This window comes from Echiichthys vipera, assembly GCF_963691815.1.
Source record: "Echiichthys vipera genome assembly, chromosome: 11".
Taxonomy (NCBI): Eukaryota; Metazoa; Chordata; class Actinopteri; order Perciformes; family Trachinidae; genus Echiichthys; species Echiichthys vipera.
In genome coordinates this window covers 28,407,272-28,422,890 of record NC_139836.1, presented here as the reverse complement: position 1 = coordinate 28,422,890, position 15,619 = coordinate 28,407,272, and the positions used below count along the sequence as shown (strand labels likewise).

At 41.4% G+C, this 15,619-nt stretch overlaps 1 protein-coding gene across 8 annotated transcripts in view; it reads left to right on the top strand.

The window, feature by feature from the left end:
* The window catches only part of ltbp1 (latent transforming growth factor beta binding protein 1), a 220,520-nt gene that overhangs the window by 92,868 nt on the left and 112,033 nt on the right, over positions 1–15,619 (top strand). For all 8 annotated transcript variants that reach the window (XM_083922851.1, XM_083922848.1, XM_083922847.1 and 5 more), the window contains exons 6-7: positions 12,599–12,805; positions 13,522–13,814. In XM_083922851.1, coding sequence (XP_083778977.1) covers positions 12,599–12,805; positions 13,522–13,814 — 500 coding nt within the window. The remainder of the gene's footprint in view (positions 1–12,598; positions 12,806–13,521; positions 13,815–15,619) is intronic.

Here is a 15,619-nt window from a genome sequence, read left to right as displayed (position 1 = left end):
AACATCTTGAGATCAACCAGTGTTTTTGGACCCAAACACTGCAGTTGCTCTTTACTAACTGCAAAATTCCAGAGCATGATGGGAAGCACCTTGCTCACCCCTCATCAGAGAGGGGATTGGTTTCAATTTTGGAAAATATCGTTTACTGACATGTTGTTTACTTTCTGAGCTTTACCCCGTCGCTGTTAGTACGTCATACACTTTGTTGGTCTGATTGGTTAATTTGGCCCGTATGTTGGTGATAGACAGATGGTTTATCCAACTTGCAACCAGTATTTTCGCCTTTTCCCAAAAGATCTCCAAAGGAGAGTTCGCAGATGGATATGCAGAGACAATGAGAATCAATCCTTCTGGAGTGCACCATATCAACATTCATAAAACATTATAGATGTGACTTATAATGATTTATAAATGTCCTATGGGTGCCTGGAGTCTGGACTAGTTATAAACTAGAGGTTGACTGTTGACCTATACACACCTCAACTATTAAGGTGCAATTGGAACAGATAAATAAATAACTTGCTATTCATCGAAAGTTAACTATGGACAATCACAGATCAATTGTGATTAAATATTTTAATCAATTGACAGCCCAAATTGATTCATCTCTGATAATGCATGCTTTATCAAAACACGGCATTGTTTGTTGGAAGAAAAGTGTAATGCATTTTCGTGCATTTAAAAGAATATGCTGCATGCATCCAGAGTATCCATAAGGCACTTGAATATTTTACATCTGGTAGCGCATGTCTCGCCATATCAATATGTAAGTGGCAACAGATTGACAGGAACAATATGTAAGCAGTGTAAGAAGATAGTACCTCCAACACGTGAGCTTTCATTAACATAAGGCTACAAGTTATAATCACAGTGTCGCCTCTGTATGTGACGAGCTGGGAAAGGCGGTCTGCCGTCTGTGGGCAGCTTCCGAGCCGGGTGACAGCAGAAATGTACTAAACCAAAATAGTTTTCATGTCAGCTCTATGGGAAGAAATCAACAGTTTTTAACTGATTCATTGACTTCTGATCAGTCAGTGCAGATACGGTTCATATGTTTAAAACACATATACAGCGTGAGAACATTTGGGTGGGAGTCGATCTACTTAATAAAAATGGAAACGTATCGGGCGAGGCCGTCTAAAAGGGCCTGTGGGGGGGGGGGGGGGGGTGTTATACTTTACCTCCTAAAATCAACCCCCCTGTAAAAAAAATACTTAAATAGTGGACTTATTATCGTGTATCATGATACATATGCGCCCCTAAAATTTTTAGTTGGGGGTCACTGTGCTCATAGTGAAAAAAGTTAGTCTGGAGCCCTGTAATGGTAACGTTAGGTCAAAGCATTGCTTTACAGCTAAATGTACAGCATTAGCGAGTCACAAGCAAAACTTTTAGTAAACAGTAAGTTTTATCCATGGAGACTTGTGGAGCACTCTAGACGTGACCAGCTGACGGGGTTGCTGTTATGGAAGACCTAACCAAAATACTGGTGCTATTTAGCAACTTCGCCCGGCCTTGGTTCGCCGTTGTTGTTTTTCCCGCCTTGTGATTGGCTTGTGAAATGGCCTTCCTGTTAGGAGTGCATTCGCCACCTACTGCTTTGGAATGTGCATGACATTGTTTGAGGTGAATTTTGCGGTTTCATGTGTACAAGATATTCTTTATCACACCGGTGGTATGGACAGGAATTTTTTTTCAGCCGGGGGCGATAAAAGTTCAGTTTCAAAAATACCCGTGTTCGTGTGGACTAGACCTAACGGGGCACAAATCTTGCTCTCTGGGGTGAAGTATGTGACCCAACCATCCACCCTGGCCTACTCCTTGAGAGGAGTTTGACGCTATTTATACTTCTTGCTCTGAGGATTTTTACATTTGAGTTAGTTAAAAGCTGGTGGTCTCATTCAGATCCTAATATCAATGTACAGTATCTGTGGTTTGCAGAAACGGACAATGTGAACGTTTTTGTCTGGTGAATACACTGACTGCTGATGCTGACTCATTGGCCCTCATTTATCAAACGAACTTATGGCAGAAAAACGTGCGTACGACCATTTCCTGGCAAACGTCGGCATTTATCAATTTGGACGTGAGCGGGAGCTACGATCAAATCTCACGTCTGGTCTGAGGTCGTGTACACAAATTTGAGCCTGTGTATTTGCGGTGCAGCACAGCAAAACCTGGCTGAAAATAATGAACAAACCTCAGCTGTCATTAAGCATAAGCCGTCACATATTAAGAACAGATCAAAACGGATTCTTAAAAGGAATAAAAAAAATAAAAATTGTGGTTGGAGCAATTGATTGTACTCATGTGCGTCTGAAGGCACCATCCATGAATGATTACGCATTCATCAATCGCAAAAACTACCACTCGATAAATGTGCAGGTGATTTGTGATGCCAAGCTATCGCTTTTTAACGTGTTGGCCAGATGTCCCGGGGGAGACACACGATTCTTTTATATTTTAAAAAAACCTCGGCTCCAGCCCCCCGCGACCCCGACAGGGACAAGGTTGAAGATGAATGAATGAAAAGGAAAGCGCACTGCAGAGCCAAAGTCATCTCCTCGGTAAGTGGCTACCCTCGATAAATTGCATTAAATCAAACAAGGTATCAGATGATTAACATCTTGGTATGGTTCTTCTAGACGACAAAGGTTATCCTCTAACGGAATACCTAATAACCCCGCTGGCAAACCCCGCTACAGAGGAGGAGCGCAGGTTCAGCAGTGCGCACGCACGCACAGGCGCACACGGGTCACAGTGGAGCGCTGCTTCGGGTTGACTTCCTCCGTTATTCCTTTCCATACAGCGTTTTTATGGGCCCCTTTTATTCCACTCTTAAGACTGACAAAAAGCACATCTTTATTTTGCTCCATCTCGGATGTCAGGATGCCGATCTGTGTGTCGGAAAAGTGTCTTTTCTTCCCAGCGTTTCTCCTCTGCTTGACTGTTTGACCTCAGTGGGCGAGGCCTCGAACCAGGAATATTTAAGGGCTTAACATGTTAATGACGATCAAATTCAGCCGCCGCATTGATCAAGGCCTGCTCATTCGTACGCTGAGATTGGTCCGATATGAATGTTTCATCACACGTGGGTCCTGTCATACGTCCAATTCTGCGCTCAGATCTGCGCCCGTTTTCACGCAAGATAGATAAATGAGGCCCATTGTGTTTTTTTACTACAGGGACCAGGGTCTAAATTAAGTTATGGGGAATTCTCCTTCCCTCTGCTCTACTCCTTCTGTGCCTCATCTTACTCCCTCCATCCCTCTCCTTGTATGGCCTTTACACACCAGGGGTGTTTTTTTTCTGCGATCAATTGCATGTGAATTTATTTTTTCAAACTGTTGTTTTTCACAATGAGTACTTTCACACAAAACATGAGTATTACACATGCGTTATTCTTTTTTTCCGGATCAATTTTTCGGAGCAACCAATCATGTTGTGTTTACTCATGACGATTATAAGACAACAACACAGAGGTCTGCTACTAGACCTCATACATCCATGGATCAGACGGAAAACTATTTTACTCTTTTAACCTCGACAAAAGCTCCTTTTTCCGTTCTAACCCTTCACAATAAAAGCTCTGGACACACACTACGTAGTTAGCTGTTTACCAGAGGGAACTCATTCAGAGCATTGCAATAAAAGGAAACTCAGTGAAGTATCTTACAGCAGTTCAGTGTTGCTTTTCCTGCTTCAGTTTCCTGACTGTGTTCAGAAATCACAGGAGGAGACTCTTTTATTTTGTTCAGGGCTAACCTCCGTCACTCGACTCAGCAGCAGAAACAAGACAAGACTTAGTTACTTTACACCACTGCGATAGACTGCATCAAGAAGCAGACAGCAATGGGCTGACATATTTAAATAATCCTTTTTTGATTTTCCAGGAACTTAAAGCAGCTCATTACTTGTTCTGCAACCATTCTTAACTGTTGTTACTGCTAACACAACACTTACATTTAAACCTTGACTTAAAAGAATAATTCTGCACCCTCATGCTGAGGGAAGTTCATTACCCAGAATATGAGCCTGCTCTACTTTCTGTTTTTTACCTTTTCATGACAGGAAAATTGCCACCATCCCTCACAGCATAAAAAAATGTTTTCAACCTATTTTTCGTCCTAATATGGTCAGTTCAGCAGATAGAGAGATTCTAGTTCATGGCAAAGGCAGAGAGAAAAGTACTTATGATAGCAGAAAATATTCAGGGAATGAATAAAATAATCTTTGTAAGTGGAATCACACTTATGAGGATTCTTATTTAAATTCTTTGAATGATTCAGCCTGTTGTATGTGTATCCCATTTGGCCTTCCACTGTCCCCGGAGAGTGGATTTAATTGGTGTTTTTTCGGCTCCTCTGGCATATTTTCTCCCAGGTGAGCACAATGGCCTTCAGCTCATGCTTCTTTTAATAAAGACCCCTGTAATTGCTAGACCGTTTTTGTTAGTTATAGTCCAGATAATAATAAATAATTTACATTTGGATTGAAACCAATAGATTTTGGGTGGGATGGGAGGCGAGTTGTGTGTCCTAAGGCTCAATCATACACCCCAGAATGGACCCAATGTACTTTTGTTTATTCTATCCGCTTGAAGGATGACTTCCACACATACACAGTAAATCACAACAAATTGACAGTACATGGTTGTCCGCACAGACCGTATCATATTTTGCCGTGGCTACAAAGCAATGAACTGAACCCTTTTCTCTGATACATACATTAAACTATAAACAACATTCAAACCATAAAATACCTTATATGCCTTAAAAATATATTTCATACATTATGGGGATTATTAAACTTTTAAAGCAAGCAATTTAGTTGAATGTCAGCTTTTCAAAAAACCTTAAAGAGGACCTATCATGAAAAAAAGTGAAGAAAGTACACAGCCTTGAGGGGAACCGGTGCTGATGGTCAGGCAGTTGAAGATGTGCTTCCCCAGCTTCACATGCTGCGTCCTATCAGACAGGAAGTCAGTGATCCACCTGCAGGTGGAGTTGGGCACGCGCAGCTGGGAGAGCTTGTCCTGTAGCAGGGTTGGGATGATGGTGTCTCTTTCCGTCTTTTTCTCATCTACCTGTTTCTGTTTATCGTTGTTGTGGAATCCTCTTGTAGCAGGTCAAAAGGTGCACCTGGATGCTCAAGCTTTACGCTACCTACTGCTGGTCAGTGTGTGTCTTTTCTTTTATGGTTTAGAAATCCTACACTGAAGACACGCTGATTCACTGACCGTGACCATAGACCAGGGGTCCGTTTCACAAAGCAGGTTCAAAAAACTCTGAGTCTAACCCTGAACTCTGAGTTGATCTACTCTGAGATAGGAAACTCTGAGTTTTCAGTTCCAGAACAGCAGATTTGCGTTAGGTTGATCAACTCAGAGTAGTTTGACCTGGAGTTAAGCATGTGCACCCCAAGTAAAAAAAGACAGCATCAATGGAGCCCTGATTCGACGAGTCACCATAGCAACGGGGAAGCGGAGCGCTACGCTACAATTGGAACTGTAAATATTAATGAGCTCATACGGAGTGTTTGAGCATGTTTTCGCTGAAAGGGTAACACCACTGCAGCAGCTAAAGAGAGGGAGACGGCGTGGAAGAACATTACTGCTCGGGTCAGTGCGTAAGTTTAAACGTAGTGGCTGTGGCTGTTTTATATGTTGTATAAAAAAACGCAGCGCAACACACAATATCTGCTGGGATGTGAGAGCATGACTTTGGTTGTTAATGTTGGAAATGTAAGAACGGATAAGGCTGTGTATGTAAATGATGGACTGTGACATGAAACAGTGTTGTGCCGTATTCAGCCCCTGCCCTGAAATGCACTATAGATGATATTCTGGATCAGAAGGCTATATAGGGGTAGTTTATATACCGGTAACCCGATTAAAAGCACACACTTTTGAACCTATGAATTGCAAGAAAAGCTGGGATTATATTTAGGAAACGCCAAGTCAAATACATTCAACTTGCTCAAAAGATCCATTTAATTTATTTTGTAATTATGGCTGCAGTATATTAAGGACGTCTATGCGCGGTCTGATAATCATCTCCCGACGAATATTTAATTCTCTGTGCAGTAATGCTGCACCTTCATCCACGGGATCGTTATCAAAAGGACATGCCATGGTAGTGAAATAGTTGCCACCTAATATAACTTCTAATGTCTGATTTTTGCAATGATTTTCTGAAAAAACAGACGACAGAACTATACTACGCCAAAACTCGCCCGCTGACTGAATGAATGAGGAAATCAAATACTGTGTGTGGCTGAAAGAGGGCGGAGACAGAGAGAAACTCAAGGTTTTCTGAGAAAAACCTGGTCCCGACCAGGTTAGTTTCAGAGAACATGTTACCATGGTAACTGACCGAGAGGTTAAGTTACCTCTCTTTGTGAAACAGGCTAGAGTTTGCGCTGTGTTCTAATGCCTTTTGGCTGCAGAACAGTGTATTCACTGTATCCCTCTGGCTTCTTACATAGTTGGTTGGTTTATCCCCTCTGATTGAAATAGTGCTGCAGCCTGTCCTGTATATGCATAGCTGACACCTGTTGCTATGGCGTGTTCATGGTTTGAGGCAAACTGTCCTCCCCTTAGCATTGAGTGTTTTCTTGGCCCTGCATCATCCATTACAGTCATGGAACGTACAAACTCGTTTTTTTATGGCCAGCTGCCAACAAATTGTCAATGTGTAATCAAATTAATAATACCACTCTTCTATCACCATTCTATCATCAATCACTCAACACGTCTGATCTCACCTTTTAGGGGTGGGCAAAAAAACTGATTCATGTAAAAATTGCGATTTCTATCTTCTAAGATTCATAATCAATTTATAATTTCCAAAAATGTATTTTTAAAAACTCTTTTTCTGTCGCACCTTGCGCACTTCGTGGGTAGGAAGGCCCTCTGTAATGCCAGAGCAGCCTATTACTCACCTTTAATAGAGGGGAATAAGAACATTCCTAGATTTCTTTTCAGCACTGTAGCCAGGCTGACAGAGAGCCACAGCTCTATTGAGCCATGCATTCCTATAACCCTCAGTAGTAATTACTTCATGACCTTCTTTAATGAAAAAATTATAACTATTAGAGACAAAACCAACTCGCTTGGCACTAATTTTTCTTCAAACCCAGGAACCTTAGAAACAACTGTACAACCTGATATGTTCTTGGACTGCTTTTCTACAGTTTACCTTAACAAATTAACCTCTACTATTTTAGCATCAAAGCCTTCTACTTGTCTCCTAGACTCTATTCCAACTAGGTTACTTAATGAAGTGTTACCTTTAGTTAGCACTCCTGTATTAGATATGATTAATATGTCTTTATCGGCAGGTTGTGTACCACAGTCTTTTAAAGTAGCTATAATTAAACCTCTTCTTAAAAATCCCACCCTGAGGTTCTAGCCAACTATAGACCTATATCTAACCTTCCTTTTCTCTCCAAGATCCTCGAGAAATTAGTCGCCAATCAGCTGTGTGACTTTTTACACAATAAAGAGTTTTTTGAGGACTTCCAGACAGGATTTAGAATGAATCATAGCCCTGAGACAGCACTGGTAAAAATTACTAATGACCTTTTAATAGCTTCAGACAAAGGACTTGTCTCTGTACTTGTTTTACTAGATCTTAGTGCTGCCTTCGACACTATTGACCATCACATCCTGCTACAGAGACTGGAGCATCTAATTAGCATTAAAGGAACCGCATTAAGCTGGTTTAAGTCATATTTATCAGATAGATCTCAGTTTATACATGTTAACGACAAATCCTCCATGCACACTAAAGTCAGTCACGGAGTCCCTCAGGGTTCTGTCCTTGGACCGATTCTATTCACCCTATATATGCTTCCCTTAGGAAATATTATAAGGAAACACTCCATAAATTTTCATTGTTATGCTGATGATACACAATTGTATTTGTCGATCAAACCAGAAGAAACCGATCAGTCAGATAAACTTCAATTGTGCATTAAGGAAATAAAAAGCTGGATGACCTGCAATTTTCTGATGTCAAACTCAGATAAAACTGAGGTTATTGTACTTGGCCCCGAAGGCCTCCGAAACACAATATCTAAAGATATTGTTACTCTGGCGGATGTTGTGTTGTCCTCCAGCACCACAGTAAGGAATCTGGGTGTTATTTTTGATCAGGATATGTCCTTCGATTCTCACATAAAACTAATGACAAGGACTGCATATTTTCACCCAATAATACAAATTGGGAACATTGTGTCTCAGAAAGATGCAGAAAAACTAGTCCATGCATTTGTTACTTCTAGGCTGGACTACTGCAACTACTTATTATCAGGCTGCTCCAATAAGTCTGTTAAGAGTCTCCAGTCGGTCCAAAGTGCTGCAGCTCATGTACTACCTAAAACAAATAGAAGAGAACATATTTCTCCTGTATTAGCTTCTTTGCACTGGCTACCTGTAAAATCTAGAATAGAATTTAAAATCCTTCTCCTTACCTACAAAGCTCTTATTGGTCAGGCTCCGTCGTATCTTAAAGAGCTCATAGTACCGTATTACCCGACTAGATCGCTGCGCTCTGAGAATGCAGGGATACTTGTCGTACCTAGAGTCTCCCAAAGTAGAATGGGAGGCAGAGCCTTCCGCTACCAAGCTCCTCTCTTGTGGAACCAACTCCCAAATGTTATTCAGGAGGCAGACACTGTCCCCATATTTAAGAGTAAACTTAAAACTTTCCTTTTTGATAAAGCTTACGAGCCCTTAGCAATGTTATTATTTTTTAAGCTGATTTTGTTCTGCTTAATGATGCTGCTATAGGCCTAGTCTGCCGGGGGATAATACTTTTCCAGATACTCTGAGCTTTTCTCCTCTCTGTCTGTATCATTCATGTCTCATCAATGCATGTTACTAATTCACTTCTTCCCCGGAGTTGTTTGTGCTTTGTCGTCTCTCAGGTCTCTGCTGATCGTGGTGGTGCCTGCTGCCATGGTCCTGCATGACGCTTCCTGCTGCTATTATAATCTATCACCTTAGCTGTGCTTGTTTCTACTATTCTGCTGTTATAACTGCCATAACATATAAGTCATATTCACATTACTATAGATATTATTATAGTTTCTGGAAGTGTGTCTGTCTCTGTCTTTGTGTCTGTCTTTGTCTCTCTCTGTCCATCTGTCTGTCTTTTCTCTCTTTCTCTCTCCTGTTCTACCTCCCCAACCTGTCAAGACAGATGGCCGTCCTCCACAGAGCTGGGTCTGTCTGGCGTTCCTGCCTGTAATAGGGAAGGTTTTCGTTGCCACCGTACTCTACGGGGGAATTGTTGGGTCTATGTAAATCATAAATAAGTCATAGAGTGTGGTCTATACCTAGTCTGTAAAGTGTCCTGAGATAACTTTTGTTATGATTTGGCACTATAAATAAAATTGAATTATATTGAATTGGATTGAAATTGAATTGAAAACTCTGACATGAAGGTGAACACTTTACTGTCATTCTGTCTCACTCTGTAGTATAAAACTCTGACATGAAGGTAAACACTTTACCGTCATTCTGTCTCACTCTGAAGTATAAACTCTGACATGAAGGTAAACACTTTACTGTCATTCTGTCTCACTCTGCAGTATAAAACTGTGACATGAAGGTGAACACTTTACTGTCATTCTTTCTAACTCTGCAGTATAAACTCTGACATGAAGGTAAACACTTTACTGTCATTCTGTCTCACTCTGCAGTATAAACTCTGACATGAAGGTAAACACTTTACTGTCATTCCGTCTCACTCTGCAGTATAAAACTCTGACATGAAGGTAAACACTTTACTGTCATTCCGTCTCACTCTGCAGTATAAAACTCTGACATGAAGGTTAACACTTTACTGTCATTCTGTCTCACTGCAGTATAAACTCTGACCAGTAGAAAGGAGATGAAGTATTAACTTTAAATGAACACACCACCTGAAATACAACTCATCAAATTGCATCAAAAATATATTTGTGTCCACTACCTAAACCTTTTAGCAAGAGGTTCTTTAAAGAACCTCCAAAGGTCCCCAGACATGTTGAGGTACTAAAAATGTGTAAGTAAATTAAGACCAATGAACTAAGTGGCCAAACAAAAACCGAACCCATTCATTATGGAGAACAGTGTAATTTAAAACCCATTTTTAATGAAGCCGAAGCATAGATGAAACTCCACACAATGGATTCAATAACATCTTGTACACACAATCCACAGTCACTGTTGGGGGGTGTTGGCCTAATGGGTAGAGAAGCGAGCTTATGACCGGTTCAGTCGACCGGCAGGATAAATCTGGGTGGGGAGGTGAAGTAGTAGCACTTGCCCCTTCCTCATTATAAGCAAAGCCCATGCCCCCCAAACCACCCCAATGAAGCTGCTCATTTGCCAGCAGAGCAGACTTCAGCTGGGCAGCTTCCAGGTGTGAATTTGTAACTGTGTGAATGTGATCAGGGCATTTCTGAAAAAGAGAGCATTGCTCTCAGAGTTCTCCCCCTGAATAAATAGAAGGTACCAGGGAATACAAACCTTTCACGTTTAAAGTGACATAAGGGACATAAAGTAATTATGCCACCCTCTGACAGCCATTGGTACTCTGGCTGTGAGTGTGGTATTGGCAATTTATTAGATTTTCTATTGTTGCCTTGCCTACCCAAGTCAGCTGAAGAAGACATTCTCACTTTTGGGGGCATTTATCTTCAAGTGTGAGAATCCAACTCCCAAGGAAAGATCCACCTCTCCATTTTCCGTTACCATTTTGTGTCCATCCATCTGGACATTCACTGAAATGCCTTCACTCTGTGGCTTTCTGTAACTGCAGCTCAGGGTGATAGGGGGTGTTGGGCTCACTGGATCCTGAGACAACACATTCAGGGTTTACAGCCTTACACTACAAGGTTTAATGTTTACATATACTTTTCTAGCGTCCTAATAAGATACCCCAGAGGAAGAATCAGAATTAGAGTATCCATCTTTGTAAAAATATAATGCAGTCCATTTCAGTATGCCAACATGTTTGTCAGTATGTCACTCACTGTTGAGGGTCTTAACTATCTGACAGTAAAATATTCAAGGCCTTAACAAGGTTGGAATTATGGCAATGCTCATGAATTTGATTCATATTGATTTTATTGTGTATATTTTATCAACCCATTGACTGACCACCAAGCTTTCAGCAAGGATTCTAGTAAAGGAACCAATGCAGAGATGATAAGAGAAACATTGTCCTATTGAGGTCTACTCAGATTGATGATCAAGTTTTAAATTAATAGAAACTCAACATTAACAACAAGTCTTTAAAGATACAGAGGAACGCCTGCAGAATACAGCTTGTGCCGCTTACCATTTCATTCAGTAGCTGTTCAGCTAAAAAATTCAACATTGAAAAAATCAACGTTAAAAAATTCCACACAAAAAGTTTCAATATTACAAATTCAGATGCAAAATACAATGTATACAATCCAGTGGAAATGATTCAAATTAAAAAAATTCAACATCTGCGCGGCCGTTGGCACAGTGGTTAGAGAGGTTGCCCCACGTAAAGAGGCTGAAGGTCCTCGAGGCAGTAGCTGCGGGTTCGATTCTGACCCGCGACCCTTTGCTGCATGTGTCCCCCTCTATTTCTCACCGCATTTTACTGCTATCTTAAAAAAAAAAAATTACAACATAAAAAATAATCAACAGGCCAAAGTCAGCTGCAAAATCCAGTGTATAAAGTTCAGTGTTGACATCTGGGGAGCCAAGGAAGAGCCATCGATTCGAGATACTGCTCACAGAGAGCTGTGACAAGAGTGAGCCGTCATACTTCTACTAACAGCAGCTGTGCTCAGTCTCTCTCATCAGATTCAAAAATATCTTACAGATGATTTTCAAGCAGCATCTCATATATACTGTGGCAGATATGATTGTATAAGTGCACACTACATTACAGCCACCTTTGAAAAATACATTTCAGAAAATGTAATGTTTGTAAGATCGTGTCCAGCTGGATTTGATTTCACCAGAGCAAAACACAAACTCCACAGGCCAATGCTCTACGCTGTGAGCCACTAAAAAAAAAAAAAAATTCATATTGTACTTTTGGTAGTTTTGTTTTTTGCCCTAACCAGAGCAATCTGGTCACACTGGTTAATCATTCTGTAATGGGGAAAAAACACTTTGGCTTGTTTGTATTTGTCTGTATATGTTTTGGGCGGAGCTAAGCCAGATAGCAGCGATAGTGAAAGGGGAGGAGAATGCCTTTCACGCTTTATCTCAGCACTGTACTGTACATCCAGTAAGCCTGTTGATGACAAGCATGGTTGCGTTTTGTTTATTTTCAGTGAAAAATTTCTGACAACAAAGCTTGTGATTCTGGATGGCTGACGTGCACATTTTGGATTCCTTGAACTTTGCATCAGCACTATACTTGCTTAGCTTCCAGATGTAGCCCATTCCAATGACATACTGAAGCCTAATTATTGACAGATGTTGTGTTGGTGTTGAAAACTCAGACAAATGTGAACCCAAATACACTCACAAATGTGTTTATAATGGCAGGCCTTTTTTCAGTTTGTATTTGTGTGAGGGAACATCAACATCATCTACTTTTTGTTGTTTTGTTCTCAGTGGTGTGTCACCTGCCGTGTATAAATGGTGGGAAGTGCAGCACCAGGGACAAGTGCCAGTGCCCTCCCAACTTTACTGGGAAGTTCTGCCAGATGCCCGTTCAGAATGGACACCAGCAGCACCAGCAGATGGCAGGGGGCTACAGCCAGACTCAGGTCCACTCCACACATACGCTGCCTCTGACCTACAGCAACGGTCAGAATCCTGGTAAGTGAAAGGGACAACTGTGGTGCTAGCGGGACAATTAAAAGCTAAACAGCTGGGCGTGGGATCTACATGGAAAACTGTAGTGGAAAAAGTCACACTTTCCTATTGTCTATAAGTGTACTTCCTGTAAAATTATGCATGTTATAGCCCATTTACTGCAAGTCATGCATTGGAAAGGCTGCAATTAAGGTCATGAAAAGCACAATTGACAAATGTGAAATACTGCAGCTCTAGAGAGTGGTAAGCAGTAATGTAAAGTGGAGGTTATCTAGTCAATGGCCTAAAACATGTATAAACACTGACATGGTCTTTTAACATGTAACAAACAATAGAACTGTTCTTTGGCAGGTAACAAAAGTCTGTGATTGGACAAGAAAAGGTTACATAAGTCTTAAAAAGTTACATGACCCTTTTCAGTAAAAAATTTTTTTGAAGAATAGTAGTGTAACAAAATAGTGGTGTGTAACAAGTTTCCCCAGTGTTTCTTTAGCTGGTTATGGTGCAGTGTTAGAATAAGCATTGACACTGTTGCATGGGAGATTATGTATATTTGTTTAATTACCATTAGTTCAAGAGTATTATTTTAACGTGTGAAATCTGGAATTTTCCCTTAAACATACACATTGTTTCGCATAATACCCACAATTCCCTTTTTACAATGAGAATGCACTGTAGCCTAATAACGGCATTGCTCATGTTGTCCCATGTGCCTCCAGTGTTCAGCCCCAGCATCGTCAACATCCACATCAAACATCCTCCAGAGGCCTCTGTCCAGGTCCACCAGGTGTCTCAGCTGGATAACTACCAGAACAATGGGCACCAGCTGAAAGGTCCCCAGTCAGGCTCCTCTTCATCCACCAGCTACACTTATCACCACACAGAGAGCAGCCAGAAGATCGGCTACAACATAGTTCATCCCAGCCAGCATGGCTACCAGGTCCCCCAGTATCAGCCGGTCACTTCCAAGAACACGCTGGGTCGCTGCTTCCAGGAGACAGCAGGGGGTCAGGTACACTGTAGATAGACTTGTGCAAATCCTTTTTTTATCTACTTTTTGTATCTACTAACACTGCTGCTGGCTCCGCTCTGTAGGAGTTTTAGATGTTTAGATGTGTTTTGATAACACAAACCTTAAGAGATAAGGAGCAAAGGGGCTACAACACACAACATACTTAGGGCCCATCCACACGCAGCCGACGTTTCAGAGCCTTAAAATGGGATCTTTTGAAACTGGGTCCCAGAGTGGGAAAATCTATGACCCCCTATGGCCTTGTCGTATGGACGGCGATACCTCATACTTTTTTACGATGCAGTCATCGCCCCACCTCCGACCTCTAACCCCGCGGTGTCACTTAACAACAATGGTGCTGCTGCGTGAGAGGAGAGAGACGGACCCATAGACTGTTTACTGTCTCCACTAACACCAGAAACAGTGAACAGATTTCTCTCTAGGATGGAGGAAGATTTGGAAAGTCTCCAGATTTGGAGAGAAACTCTACAGTGTTTGTATACTCCACAGCGTCTCTCCGTCTCTTCTTCTACGTTGTTGGTGTATTTCTGTGGCAGTTACAGCGCCACATCCAGGCCTGGCATGTGTACTAAAGCGTTTGGAGTCGGTTTCACTGGTTTCATGTGGATGCAGATATTTCTTGAGCCGAAGTCGCGTGGTAGGAAAAACTTTTTAAGAAAGACAAACAAAAAATAGGTCGTTTTCAATGGTGTGGACGTACCCTAATTACTGCATTGGCTGTGAGACGAGTTGCATCAGGATCTGATTCAGCTCACAATAACAGTAAATAACAATGGTCGATCATCAAGACATTGTATCATAACATTGCTTTTATTTATCAACAGCATGAAAAAAACTAAATAAGTTGGAGGAGTAGAGGCTTATGGTGCAATCAGTCAGTCAGGAAAATGAAAAATGTCACAGAAGAAGCCGACAGAAAGCCGAATAAAAAGCGTAAGTTTAACAATCACCAGCTGGACACAATTTACCCAATATGGTGTGCAATGAGCTGAATTTAGTTTGAATTTGGGTGTTGCTCACAGCCAAAATACACGAGGAACGGATGTTGGAACAACACATCTGCTGCAGCATACCCACAGCAGAGGGTGTCCATTATAACCACAGCGTGTGCAGGCATCACATAGTTCATCGCTATTTTTATGCAGCTTGTATATTGATTTATTTTTCTCTTGGCGCAGCTACGCAGCCCCCCAAGAGGTAGAACAACATGGAACTGTGTAAAACAACAAGTCCATTCCGTTTGAAAATCATTAAAATGCATACCTTATTGTACCAGAGGCAATGTGAGGCAGCAAAGCAAACTTCTTTCTTTACATTTCACATTAAAATATATCAAACAAATCAATGCGGATCCATCCATCAGTTAAAATGATCCAGTTAATTCATTCAGCACCAGTTAATATAGCCTATACTTCCAACTCCTGCAGAACCAAATGCCTTATCACTTGGCAAAACTCGAAATACACACTGTGAATCTGGCAGTAACCACATGCTACAAAGAGTCTGTGTCGCAGAGCTGTTATTGTGACCCCAAATCCGGCCCGACCCTACATGAACCTTACCAGACTGATCAGATGGTTTGTTTCACAGAACTATGTGAGAGGGCATCACTGGAAACTGTTTGGGAAAGGCCAGGCACTTTCAAGACATACCTGGCAGGTGATTGTCTATCAAACTCTCGATGAAGTCATTCAGGAAAAGAGAAAAGCCTTGAGTGACATTCTCTTTTTAAAGTTTTATTCCAGCGTAAAAACATCCCAGGGTCTTTTTCGGCAAATACATTA